The sequence below is a fragment of the Buteo buteo genome, chromosome 14 (assembly GCF_964188355.1).
Source record: "Buteo buteo chromosome 14, bButBut1.hap1.1, whole genome shotgun sequence".
Lineage (NCBI taxonomy): Eukaryota > Metazoa > Chordata > Aves > Accipitriformes > Accipitridae > Buteo > Buteo buteo.
This window is the reverse complement of record NC_134184.1, coordinates 17,315,058-17,328,447: the sequence shown is the minus strand read 5'-3', so window position 1 is coordinate 17,328,447 and position 13,390 is coordinate 17,315,058. Positions and strand designations below refer to the sequence as shown.

The following is a 13,390-nucleotide window of genomic DNA, read 5'->3' as shown; positions in this document are numbered from 1 at the left end:
TGGTGTCCTCCTCCTCCTCCCAAGCTAGATGCACAGTGTAGAGTTCATCAATTTCTATTCTCAACATGCATACATATTAAATGAACTGCTACAGAATAAAAATACCTTTTAATCATTTCATCTTCAGTTAAGAACAATGCAAGACTATTTCCCTTGATATGAATTTCTACCCTCCTCATGCCCTTCTACAAATCCTGTAGGTTTTTTTCCCCACAATTAGAAGCTAAAAACTGATCCTTTTCATCTTTCCTGTAAACAGTACTATTGAAAATGAGATCGGTACCTGAAGTGTAGAAAAATAAAGTAGCCAGAGGCCATGGGAAATGCAGCAATGACATTTATTGGAATTTCTCCAGGCATTACATGAAAAATTTTATAAGTGAAACCGAGGATAAAGCACATTCAGTGCATCTTAAAAAAAAAAAAAGAAAAAAGAAAAAAGAAAAAAAAGTATCTGAATAATCTTGATTCTTTGTAATACATGCTACTGCAGTTCCTGGGATTGGTTCTGTATGTACATATCACCTAAAACTTACTCTGAACAAAACTGTGAAGAACTGCCTTTTCACTTGGCATTTTCCCATCTAGTACAATACAATATTCTTGAAATATCTAGAGAGATTCCACATAATTTTATACACAGTGTTAAGACCTTTCACCCCAACTGTAAAAAGAAAGACTGTTAAGTAAATCAATATCTTTAATTGAATAAAACACCACAGAAGTAAAAAACAACAACAACAACAACAACAAAAACAAATCCAGGAGACCCCCAAGCCCCCAAGTTAAACAGCAGCGTGCAGCAAATCAGCATTGTTGTTCCTCACTTTTATATTAACATAAAGCGTAATACTTAGAAAGCAGTGAAATTCAGTCCTTGCTTTCTAAATTGGACAATCTTATGCATAAAGACACTGCTGGATTTGGCACTTTGCTTAATTGGTTTTCTTACTAAAAAGAATAAGTGTTTCCTGAAATACAGTATAAATGGTAAGAGATAACATGAGCCACTGTAACACTCAATTAACGGTTCAGACATGCACTCCAAAATACGTGTCTATTACACATTTGTCTAAGCCTTCTCAAAATTTCCACTCAAAAACATTTTCAAAACTATATGCATCTTTTTATACCTTTATAAACATATTTTCTCCTTGAAATGATCAGAGCTTACCTCACCTTCTGCCCAGAACACAAAAATTCATGACTTTTCTTTTAAAAAGAAGACCACAAAGCAGTATTAAAACAGGAATAACCTGGAAAGCATTATTAAAACTGCACCTGTACTTCAGAATCCCCTTTCAAATGCATATTCACGTGTATGTGAAAACTGAAAGGTACATGATATTTGAAACTTGCTTGGTCCTCTCTCATGCGCTTATGCTCAACTTCCTGCAACCTGCCTCAATCTTCTCTTCAAATAAAATTTAAGAACAGCTTTCTGGCTCCTGCTACAATAAGACAAGGCTTCTTGCAGTATTTCTTTGGTTAATTGAGAACCCCTTACATGCCTAACTCTTATGACAGCAAGTCTTCTGCAGAAAATTAACATCAGAATAAATACCATCCCACAGCCTTGCTTCCCACCTCCTGTCATCACGACCAACCCCAGGACAGGTGGAAGCAAACAGGCCAGGAAGGAAGTAGCAGTCACCGTTAGCTCTTGCCTTTACAAGTTCTGCAAGTGTGTATAGATACCTATTTCTTAGCTCTGAGTTACAGAGGTGGAGCTATGACATGGTGCTTTTTTTTCCAGTTCCAACATGCATGTGGAATTACACTGCTGACTGATACAGCCCAGGCAGCGGATGGCACTAGAGCTCTTTCTGTACAAACCAAGTCGTGATACTTATTCTGCTTATTGGTCTGTGCACACAATGTCAGTAGAATTAAAAAGAGAGGCACGCATGAGTTCACACAGATTTTCCACAGAAGATGTGAAACATGCTGCTCTTTGGAGGGAAAATTACATTCTTTTTTTTTTCTTCAAGTATTATTCAACATACATATATATAAAGACACGCTATTCTCATTTCACTACAAGACAAGCACATCCAGAGTGAATTTGTAGATCACCATTATCTTGGCTTTGACTACTGAAATTTCTCTTTTCCTTTAAGTCAACTCTAAATATACATCTACTAATCATAATTACATGTGAGAATCCTTTATTTCCCCCTTGTGATTTATTTACATAATCATAAAAAAATTAATAGCCTGACATTTGAAGGCCCATCTGTAGCTATGAGTGTCCCAGCACTAGTTTTGGATAATACCGTTGCCTATTGCTAAGTCCTTTGAAAGCAGCATGCTCATCTTTTCTTTCCCTTTTTTTTTGAAAAGATGCTGCCTAGAAAACCCTGTTTTATGGCTTACTCCTTATTTTATTTTATTATTTGGATTGTAGTTTACTTCCTTCAGGAGCAGTTCACAGTCAGACAATGCTTCTGCTGGCAAATACTTCATTATCTGCTCAAGAGTCTTTTGATATGTTATCTTCTCCTGTTCCAGGGACTGAATTACAGTTTTCATTTTGTTTTCTCGAGTCAAAATAGTCTCCAGGCTGGATTCCAGACTCTGAATTTTAGCATGAGCAACCTGTAAACAATAACATTATCTTATAATAAATTGAGATGTTCTGAATAACTTTTTTATATTATGATATGCTATATGTTAAGGAAAGAACTTAATTACATAGATGTTTCTAAAAGACACCTGTGTATGCAGATAATACAAGGAATGCCTACTGTGTATCATACACAGAATCTCCTTATAGTGACCAGATCACTCTGAAGGATTTCTGAAAGCTTTGCAGAGGGAAGGAGACATGCAAGTTGCAGCAAGCAAGGGACAGTTAAGAGTAACAAGGAACTGGAGCTGCAGGGAGAAAAAGGAAATTAGCAGCTGGAGTAGCACTGGAAGAGACTACTTGTCTGACAGTGATGGAGCAATGGGAACCCTATATAAAAAAATAAATTAGTAGGATGGAGAGGTTAGAGGGAAAGAGAACCTCAATAGAAGCAGACAGTGTTCCCTATTCTCTAATAAAAGACCTACACCTTCCTCTGGGAAAAAAAAAACCAACAAAAAAACCCCACTGACTGGTAATGAGAAAGCCTGGAAATCAGCAGTAGCAAACGTGTCTTTGTGGAGAGTCGGGGAATTCTGACCATTCCTAGGAAAGGGCCCAAGCAGAGGAATGAAGAAGCTATACAAATAAAAAGATTAAGATGTTAAGGAACTGAGGAAGATGCATTACAGTATGGCGCTCTGGAAGAACAGAGGAGCTTCGACAGACCCTTTCAAATCAGTCACTCATGATTATTTTATGCCCTTGATGCATTTTCAGAAGAGAGGTAAAAGCCCAGGTAGTAGTAAATAGATAAATAAAAAAATGAAATAAAGCAAAAATAACAACAGTAAAAAAGGCAAGTGATCCCTGTTTTTAATATCAAAAGAACACAGCACAGCACCCTTAGCGCATAAACACAAAAATAATGAGGCCTTGATCTTTCCTTTTTTCCCTGCTTCTATTTTCAGGTTTCAGAAGCTGAAGGTGCTGTCTGAGCTTTTTCCAATACTTGTTCAAATTAACAAATATAATAAGAAATGGCCTGGTGATGCAAAAAGAATAGCTTGTCTTTCAGGAAAATGGAAGACAATACATATCGAAACCTGAAACAAGTCTTGGCCAGGCTATGGGAGAAAGGGTGAATAGTGAAGGAGGAAGAAGAGACTTTTTAAAGCATGACTTCATCAGTCTGGTGGGCACTCAGCTGTATCCAAGTCTGCTAGGAGACACCACCTTTCAAAAGCAAGACTATGAGCTTCAACAGAAGGAAACAGAATGATATTGCCTACAAAGGTCTAGAGAAAGCAAGATACTGCACTATGGATTATTTCTTAAAACTTTCCAGTAGGGAAGCAAAGAGATGAAGGGACAGAGAACTTATTTTTCAGCAAGATACACAAATATTGCCAACAGATTTTATGGGAGAGAAAGGTAGAGATATTTTGAGAGAAAGAAACCTACATCAAGAAGGAAAAGTCCAAGGAATGACAAAGGAGTTAAAAATGTGTCTAACAGAAGTAAAGCCTGGTAACTGAGAGAACTGCTCAACTGCATAAAGTCTTGCAGTTAGGAGACTTCTCATTTAAAAAAGAGACTTACTCCTCTATTGGCTGAATCGCAGAAATGACCTCTCCATGAATTTGTAGTCTTACGTCATTTACCTGTAGCTTCTCCAACAAATCCATGTTTTGTCTCTTCAGATGACTGTTTGCCCTCTCCAGCTTCTCCAGGGGTTCACCTTCGTCACAGGGATTCACATTTTCCTGCAGTTCATCCTGAAGAACATGGTACTCTACTTCATAGGCATGGAGCTGTTTTGAAATATCCATCTCAAACACCTACCATGAAAGAAAAAACAATTTTTAACTACAAGAGAGAGTGCTTACTCCACATGAATGTTTGGCTAAGAGGCAACTTTGCTTGATTAACTTAATGTTTTTTCCTGTTCCTCTCAAAAAAAGTATTTTAAGGAAAAGTCTACAGTAAGAGCATTTTAATATCTAGAGTTCTTATTGTAGCCATAATAAATCATAGACTTTAGAATAAATTGGATCATCACCTTTACAATTACTAAATACCATCTTACTATGAGATGTATCAGCAGGAAAGTCTTATTTAATCCCAGAATTTTCTAATATGACCAAGTCTTATCATCTCTTGCTCAGAAATGTTAAGAAGTTCAAGAAGAAATTTTCAATTCAAGCCTCACCAGCTTGTGATGGGAGCAGGATCACACAATGAGGAAGAAAAATCCAGGAATCATCAGATCTCCACCCTCAAAACAAGATCTCTTGACTTCAAGTACCCATTTATAGACTTTTATAAAAACACTCTTCACACAGTTTCCCTGTGCTCTATCTCTGCGTGAAGATACACTATTTTCTTATTGGGATGTTTTGGTGACAAAGCATTGTGAAGACTATGGAACTGAGCATCAAACAGTGATGGGACCATATGACCCTTATCTGTTTATACATCTAGTCACAGCCTCTCAGCTTCTAGAAGTTACCAAATAATTTAGACTAGGAAGGGAAACAGTGACATTAACTCTGTCCCTTGTTCTAGAGACCATAAACATTACACCAACAGAATATACATGCAGATCCCCCAACAAACCAAGTTCTGCATTATGTTCATTGTTCTTCAGGTAAATCAAATGAGGTAAAACTTTAAATTACATATGGTGTTTAAGCTGGGCAAGTGCCATTTTCCTCTATGTAGCTACCCGGTCAATTCTTCATCTGTGTATTATAGTCCTGCATAACATTTTTCTTTCATTATCTGCTGTAAGATGACAGTCCCAGGAATTACAACATTGAGACAGCCAAACGACTCCACTTGCAGCCAGTCTAGGTAGAAGCAACATGATATAGGCAGTCTACACATGAAAGCAGATCCAGAAGGCTGCTCAGCATGAGACCACACCACAGGCAAGCAGGCGACCTTCCTCTCAGAGCTGAGCTGACCTGCGTATAACCACATCCACTTCCACTCAGGCAACATAACCCATTCTTTACTCAATCAGACCTGGCTTTGCAGTTCTACCATCCTCACCACAGCGCAGTTGCTCTGCAACCCACACAGACCACAGGACAGAGACAATGTCTAATAGTATCAAAAATATTGAACTACCATCTCTATCACTGCCAGAATCAGTGAGTTGTGAAGATAGACACTAAAGTGCCTGACACAGGTTTAGCACGGCAATCACAATCAGTGCAATGAGGAAATGAAGATTTACATGTCATCTAAAAATGAATTCTTAACTGACAGCACCTGAAACATTCAAGCGTTAACCAAGCCATAGGAAAGCATTAGTGTGAACTGTACTCCTGCATATGGAGATGGTTTTCTAGAGCTCTTCTGTTATCTCCAAACTGCCACCTGAAGGGGGAAAACTGCTCACAGGTTCACAGTTAAGGTACTAGACTGAGGCTCATTTTCAATTTGCAGCTTCAATGCAGAGGAAGATGATATAGAGAGATGAAGATCCCAGCCACTGACAGTATTTCACAGGAAGGTTTTCCTGTATCAGCATCAGTAATTCTTTGTTTCTCTTCTATTCTCACCCTTTGCCATGAAGCTGCAATGATACTGATGAAATAACAATACTCCAATCCTCCTTCCTCATACTCAAGAAAGGCAGGCATCAATCCTGAGGGGCTTTTACCTCTTGGCACCAAGCACCTGCCAAATGTGATCCCTCCAAGGATGGTGTTGAGGTGAGAAGGGGAAGTTGCATGAGGGCACCCTAAAAATGACACCCAGGAGGATAGAAGCCACCCCCGCAACAGAACAGCAAAAGTTTGCTTGACCTTCATTTTAGTACAGATCATGAAAACAGGGCCTCACCAGTCTCCTAATTTGTAGGATTTTAAGTTGGAGGTATCAGAAAATTTCCTACAGGGGTACCCAGCCAGAATTTTGAAGGATCAGGAGGAGAAGTCGCTGTGATGCTACCTCTTCCCACCATGGCAAGTTGTGCTTCCCGTCACAAACTGTAGGACTGCTCACCAACTAGCAGGGAGCAACAGCTGGGTTTAGGTTTGGAAAATAGGCTACTTTTACCCTTCTGATGGTGACATGAAATTTATAAGCAAAGTCATGTTTACCCAGTAGCTAGGGCACAAAAGAACCTTTGTACTAAACCTTGAGGTAGCAGCTAAAACCTTGCTAAAATTGCAGTCCAAAAGGCACTGAAATTAGCTCATATCCAATTTCTGTACAAGTTAATGGGAAGATGACTCCTTTCTCCTTTGCATTTCAAACCAAAGGGAACGTACTGAGAAGACTTTTACATATTCCTTAGGCACGATTCTTTAAAAGTAAACTAAAGGGGGGGGGGGGGGGGGAGGGGCAGAAAGTAAAGACAGAAACAATCTTACCTGAGTAATAATTTTTTCCATTTGAGGCTGAGTCATATCTGGAATAGCGGTTTTAAGAAAATCAACAATGTTCTCAAAACTCTCACATCCCATTATAGATGTTTCTTGACTGCTAAGTAGGCTCAGTGCTACTTTAAATATGACTTCCGTTCCTTGAAGAAAAATAATGTCTAAAAAAGAAAATTATTAACATATCTTGAAAATGAAAGCTTAAGTCATTGGATAAATATGTATATTTGCTGGGATGTTTTAATCAATCATACTGCAAATTTATTCAGTTCAGAAGTGCAATCTGTCTTATTTCAACATGAGGTTAAAGCATATAAAAGCCTTTTCTGTCATCTTACAGATGTGAGAGAACATTAAAGAAAATATCGCATGCTTGTTATGTCTGTAACAGTTATCTGCAATAAGCATTTCATTACCGTCTTCTGTAGACTATAGACTTTTAACTAACTGCTAACTGTTTTTAAGTGCATCTATAACTGAAAAGCAATTGGGAAGCAGATCACAACACAATGTACTAACATTTTACAGTTTTCTACAGGCAGAAGCTAGTCCTTAAAAAACAATCACGTAGATTCCATACCAAATCAATATTTTCAAAATCCATAGTAGTTATCATATTGGCTATAATTTAAGCCCCAAATCTTTACTTTGAGATATAATTAAGTGGATTTGAGGGGAAAGTCCAGGCTCTGCAGAAGTCAGTAGACACAGACTACACAGAAACTGGAAACTTGATCACAGTAACTAGAAACTCAGTCTTGGTATCAGTGGTGGACTTGCAGTTACCAAGGTGAACGCAGCACACGAGCAGTTCAAATTAAGCCTCCTGTGCTGTTGGCTCTGTCACACCACCAAAAGCAGGGCTACACAACTGAACAAACTCAATTTCTGATCCTGATACTGAGAGGTCATCCTTAGCCCTAATCCAGGGTAGCACCAGGATACTGGTGAGGCAGCCATCTCACTCATGCAGAGTTCCTAAAAGTCTCCCTTCTCAAGTCTATGATGCACATTCAAGCAGCATAAATATAAGTATGTAATTTGTGATGGGTAGACATTAACCGTCTGTTCCTGGTATGTGACAATGGCCCATAAAACACTGAAGATGCAGGAATCCAAAGCATTAAGAAGTAAAACAACATAGTGACGTTTGAGTTTTAAAATGAGAACATGCCTTGCTCAGCCCATTTACAGAGAAATGAACACTGACCTTCCCCACCCTTAAAATACATGTTTTCCAAATTCAAAGCCTACTGAAGAAAAAAAAAAAAAAAGAAAAAAAAGAAAAAAGAAAAGAACACTTTAGCCTTGAAAAACAAGTCAAAAGAAAAAAAAAATGCTTGAGTGTCCCGGAATTCAGTAATGCCGCTGGGAAAGAGATGTACCAATCACGTCAATACCACTGAAAAACAGATACACCAATCATTTGTTCACCCAATGATCAGTCAGAAAAAGTTTGCTGTAAAAGGAAAAAACCTCTGTAATGGAGAAATCACTAGGTCAAAAAAAAAAAAAGAAAAAGAAAACCAAAACCAAGCAAATCCCTCTTTCTCCCCAAACCACCACACGGAAAAAACCTAACACACTCCAGTAATAAAACATGAGACAAAAGTCAGGTTGAATTTCTTAAGAAAAGACAAAAGGTGCCATATGAAAACAGAAAAATCAAATGGAAAAAAGTCTGATTTAGGAGGAAGTACATGACATATGCACCTAGCTTCTTGGTGCATATCTGAGTGCAGCGAGTTTTACATTAATGAATAAAAAAAAATTTTTAAAAAGCTGCATTGCTAGAGATTTGATTAAGCCAGCAGTTCTTATTGACAATGAAAGAACACAAAACCAAGTACTTGACATGCTGATACTGTAAACACTACAAGGCACAATCAATATTTAAGCTTCTGTACTAGACATTATCTGAAGAGGAGCATATCATAAAAAAACCTATGGAATAAGAGGCATACTAAGACTAGAAAACTGTTCAATATATACATGAATACCTGAAACAGCTTTTAAGTTCAGGTTTATTTGATTTTTTATTAGAAAGCACTTTAGAGTCAGTTATACAGAAACACTTTCTTGAAAACCAATGCATTCTCTTTTTTCAGTTTGCAAGTTCAACAAGATGAACTTTTCTATAGACATCAACTGAATGTTTGATGCATAAAATACATTTGCAATAATAAACTTGCTGCTGTTCACACTTCAGAAGTCTCTTGGCTAATAACAGCAGTCATATTTAATTGCTCAAGTCTGATGTTTCAAAGAATACATTTTGGTTTTCTCCTTTGAAAAGGAGCTGACATCCCACAATGAAGAGTGTTGCTACTTGCCACCCACAATAGTCACCCCAGATGTCCCCAGTATGTAGAAACCTACTCCCTGAGAGTTTCAAAACATGATGGACAACATTGTTCTGTTTATTACTGCAATAAAATAAACTTTCTTACCAAATACTCTGGCTACAAATCCTAATGGAAACTGAGATGCAAACAGTGTAAGAAACCATGGTGCAGCATAAAGACTGGGACTGATTTCATTTTCTTCAAGATGATTATACAGGTCTCTGTGATAATCATGAAGAAGCCTTGAGAGCTGATACATCTGAATCTACAGTGCATGAAGGGGTTGGGGGGGAAGGAAGTAGAGAAAGAAAAGTTCAGCTTTACTCAGTTTTCCAAACCATTCACTTTTCACTCGAGGGAAATTAACTTCAGTACAGATGGCACTGTAAAATGAAGCTTAATTGTTGCCTAGGGCCTCAAGTGATATCTACTCACATATAAACAACCCACTCCTAATGAATTAAAACCAACACAGCAATCAATAACAAAGAACAGTTTGAAACTGATTATTAATGAAGTATCATTACAGATTTGCAGGCTTAAGGTAAGAAGAGAATATTTTGATCTAACTTTATCAACAAACCACAACTTTCAATCTTGCAGCAATGAAAGTAGAAGTACGTCTTCCAAGATGCCAAAACTCTCCATTACAGAGTTGAACTATTTCTGGCTAAATTTACACACTTCAGCTTTCATCCTTTGAATCTCAGCCATATTTTTGCTGCATTTAAAACTTCTATGCTACAATCATTACTTTAGACAGCTTCTGTACCCACAGAGTACTTTAGATACGGTGGGTCAATAGAGGTATATCGCATACATATTTCCCAGCATACCTCCCACATGCCAGTGGTCCAGAGAAATTCAAGATACTGATGCAAAAAGTGCTGCTACACAACCTGTATAAGGTTGCAAAGCAAAGTGGTTAAAAGTTGCTATTCATTCCTAAAAATATCACTCTGTGGCAAATTATTTCCTTGCCATTTTGATAGTTGATATTCCACAGTAAGTCGCTCACAGCACAGAGCAACACTTCTCTCAGAAAGCAGATGAGAAGCAGGCATATATTGATTAGCTGTCAGGTCCAATTTTGCTTTCAACAGTGCCTTATGCTTAAGGTGAATCCATTCCTCAATAAGAAAATGACTTATTAAATCCAGTTCCTTTGCTACTTTTATTGGTCATGATTCTTCCCTACCAAAAACTGACTGCACTTGAAACTATCTACAGTCAGCAATGTCCAGAAGCAGAGAGATCGCTTCTCATTCATCAGGCAAATTAGCTAAATTTGTGCATGCATTTGAGTCCATGCTTTAATTGCCAATGATAGTAATTAAGCACAGTTTGGACAGTGTCGATACAAAACACATTTACGTGTGAAATTAGAATAGTATCACAGAGGCAGTAAACCAATTGGATGAGTTCATTATGAACTAAGGATCTAGATTACTACTTTTCCAGACAACAATTAAAAATACAAGTCAAATAAGTTTTCATTATCCTGAAGAAACATCCAACATTATTCTTCTACAGGACAAGCTAATTCTGTGTATAAGCTTACTTATGTTTCAGTACTAATAATGCAAAAAAATTTGCAAGTGTTCTACTCCTGTTAAAAAACAAAACAAAGGGTTAGGCTTTAGTGATGTCCTCTAAGTCATCTTCAATAGTCTAGTTTGTCTTGAGCAGAAAAAACTTGTACTTTTGTATAGAAGAGGATAACTGCCTAGAAGCAAACTGTTGGGAAAGAGAGGTCATTTCATTTAAAGGGCAAACAGTACTACAAGCGGTAAACCTTCTTAAACTTAAAAAGCGTTCTTCCTCAGAGCTTCTGACAATGAAGGTTTCAGACTCATTTAAAACAAATGGTGAAATTCTGGACATCTGAATGCTCTCAAACCATCAGATGTTAGTGAAAGTCTACAGCTGCAGTATAACATACAAACACTAGGAGAGCATCTTCTAGGGGGAAAAAAAATCCCACAACCATGCATTTATCACAGTTTGACCCCCACAGGTTCAAAACATATTTGGGGAAGGGGGGGGCGGGGAATGGGACAGGGAAGAGGCACAACGATGCTCTTTATGACTGTTCACCCTTAATTCATCACAACAAACTTGTTATAGCATACTTACATCCACAGTAAAACACTCCTCTACCGTTTTTAGAATAAGCACATACAATTTCTTTAACTACAGCCTATTCTATTGTTCTGGACATTTGCCAAACAAGCACTTCAAGTGACTGGTCATGAAAAGTGGACTGAAACTCTCCCTTAAGTTTTTGCTTAGTCATAAGGGTTTGTTATGGAGGGAGCATGGAAAAAAAACCCAAAAACCCGACTTTTGTATCTGCATCTTAATTTTCTCTTTCTCCACTGTGGATTACAAGCTTTAACTCAGCAGTGGTATACCCCTTTATAATATTAAGGACTTATAGCATACAGTTATTTAATTCAGTGGACAGTTGCACCTCAAGGTGAAAGATTTCTCAAACTTTAAACCCTGAAGTTTATACAGATCTGAAAGATTTTGTCTCCTTCCTAAGCAGCCTTGATTATCTACAGCTAGCTATCAAAAGACTAATATTGCAGAGCATGCATCGTTTCATAAGCAAACTAAATGATCAAAAAATTGTATGTTTTCTCTGTGTTGAGGGTGGTGGGATAGAGGACGGTGAGAGAAAAGAGGTGCAAATGATGAAGCAAGACAAAGCAGCCCCAAGTACAAACGCCTGTGGAGTACATTGCCTAGCCACTGGGTGTCACTATTGATTTGACTTGGAGTTACAAGACAAAAATCTACATCTAAGTGCTTATGGACTGAAGAAAACCAAATTTATTTTTAAACTCCATCTATACAGTTGCAAGTATATCGGATTTTTTGGCATAAGGAAGAGAGAGAAGTGAGGAAAAGAAAAGGAAGATCAAAATAGCAGAGAAAGCAGTTTCCAAACAGGAGATGATGGGGACGTGTGACAGGAAAAGTCTGCAAGTTCTGAACTTCTCTGTTTGCAAATTGAGAGGCGGAGAGGGGTTCGACAATAACATTTGCATGCACCTCGCAACCTCTGAAACAGCATAAGAAGCTTCATAAGGCCCTGGAGAACATGAGCAATCTCTGAGAGCTCAAAACTCGTTTAAAACTCTGGTTTGCTTTAGGAGAAGGACTGACTTACCTGTAGCGACATCATGTCTGGCCTGTACTGTTTACGGAACCCAAGGTCATACATGAGGAATTTCAGCATTTCAAAGGCCTGTTCTTCACTCATGTGTAGAAGCAGCACTCCAGCTACAAAGCTGATACCTTGACAATAACCCACTTCTTTGTCCAGCAAAGAGTATGCTTTCAGGAGATTAAAGAGTGATAGCTGTCCTGCTCCCAGGTGGGCAGAAAAGTAAGGATGCGTAGGGAATGTCCGTCCTGACATAAAGAGAGGGGAGTAGTTGATATTCACTTCTTCTCAAAAAAACCCATATCCATCTGACAACCAGCACTTCTCTCTTCCCATAGACCACTTCTCTTTGCTTTCACATGCAGGTTGACTTTAGTCAGATCAATCTGTATTTTACCACTGATTTTAGACTGTATCCATTGAGCTCATTTAATATTCTCATCTGCATAGAACTTGTAGAAGTGACTGCTTGATTTCTTTTTTCAGACAGATGTAGAGGAGCACAAATACAAAGAGCATAACCTAAGAAATCATCTGCTTAGAGACACTAAGTGGCATAAACAGAATGTATCCTGACAACATAGCAAGCAGTGCTGATACAGCAGCATCTATCTCCAGCAACAGCTTCCATTAAGACTGGTGTGTTTTCACTCAAAGACCCACAAAACAAATCAGAAAAATCTCTCAGCTACAAACAGACATACCTAGATCTACAAGGATGGCATGCTGTTGAGCAGTCAGTTGTTTTAGAAGTTCTTTGTAAGAGACATCAGAAGGCTGCTGCTTGTTTGGCAGTCTGTGTCTGACTCTATGTTGCACAGCCAAAAACTGCCAAATTTCTCCCCGACGACTTTTTGGTACGCCTGCAGGTCAGTCAAAAAAACAAGAGGCATAAGCAGGGGGA

The 13,390-nt window shown here is 38.1% G+C and overlaps 1 protein-coding gene across 9 annotated transcripts in view; it reads right to left on the bottom strand.

The window, feature by feature from the left end:
* Window positions 1-319: 319 nt before the first annotated feature.
* The window catches only part of TBC1D4 (TBC1 domain family member 4), a 122,437-nt gene continuing 109,366 nt past the window's right edge, over window positions 320-13,390 (bottom strand). For all 9 annotated transcript variants that reach the window (XM_075046065.1, XM_075046060.1, XM_075046062.1 and 6 more), the window contains 6 exons: window positions 13,191-13,349; window positions 12,490-12,734; window positions 9,417-9,576; window positions 6,958-7,127; window positions 4,234-4,410; window positions 320-2,598 (listed from right to left, as the gene is read on the bottom strand). In XM_075046065.1, coding sequence (XP_074902166.1) covers window positions 2,380-2,598; window positions 4,234-4,410; window positions 6,958-7,127; window positions 9,417-9,576; window positions 12,490-12,734; window positions 13,191-13,349 — 1,130 coding nt within the window. In that variant the 3' untranslated portion in view covers window positions 320-2,379. The remainder of the gene's footprint in view (window positions 2,599-4,233; window positions 4,411-6,957; window positions 7,128-9,416; window positions 9,577-12,489; window positions 12,735-13,190; window positions 13,350-13,390) is intronic.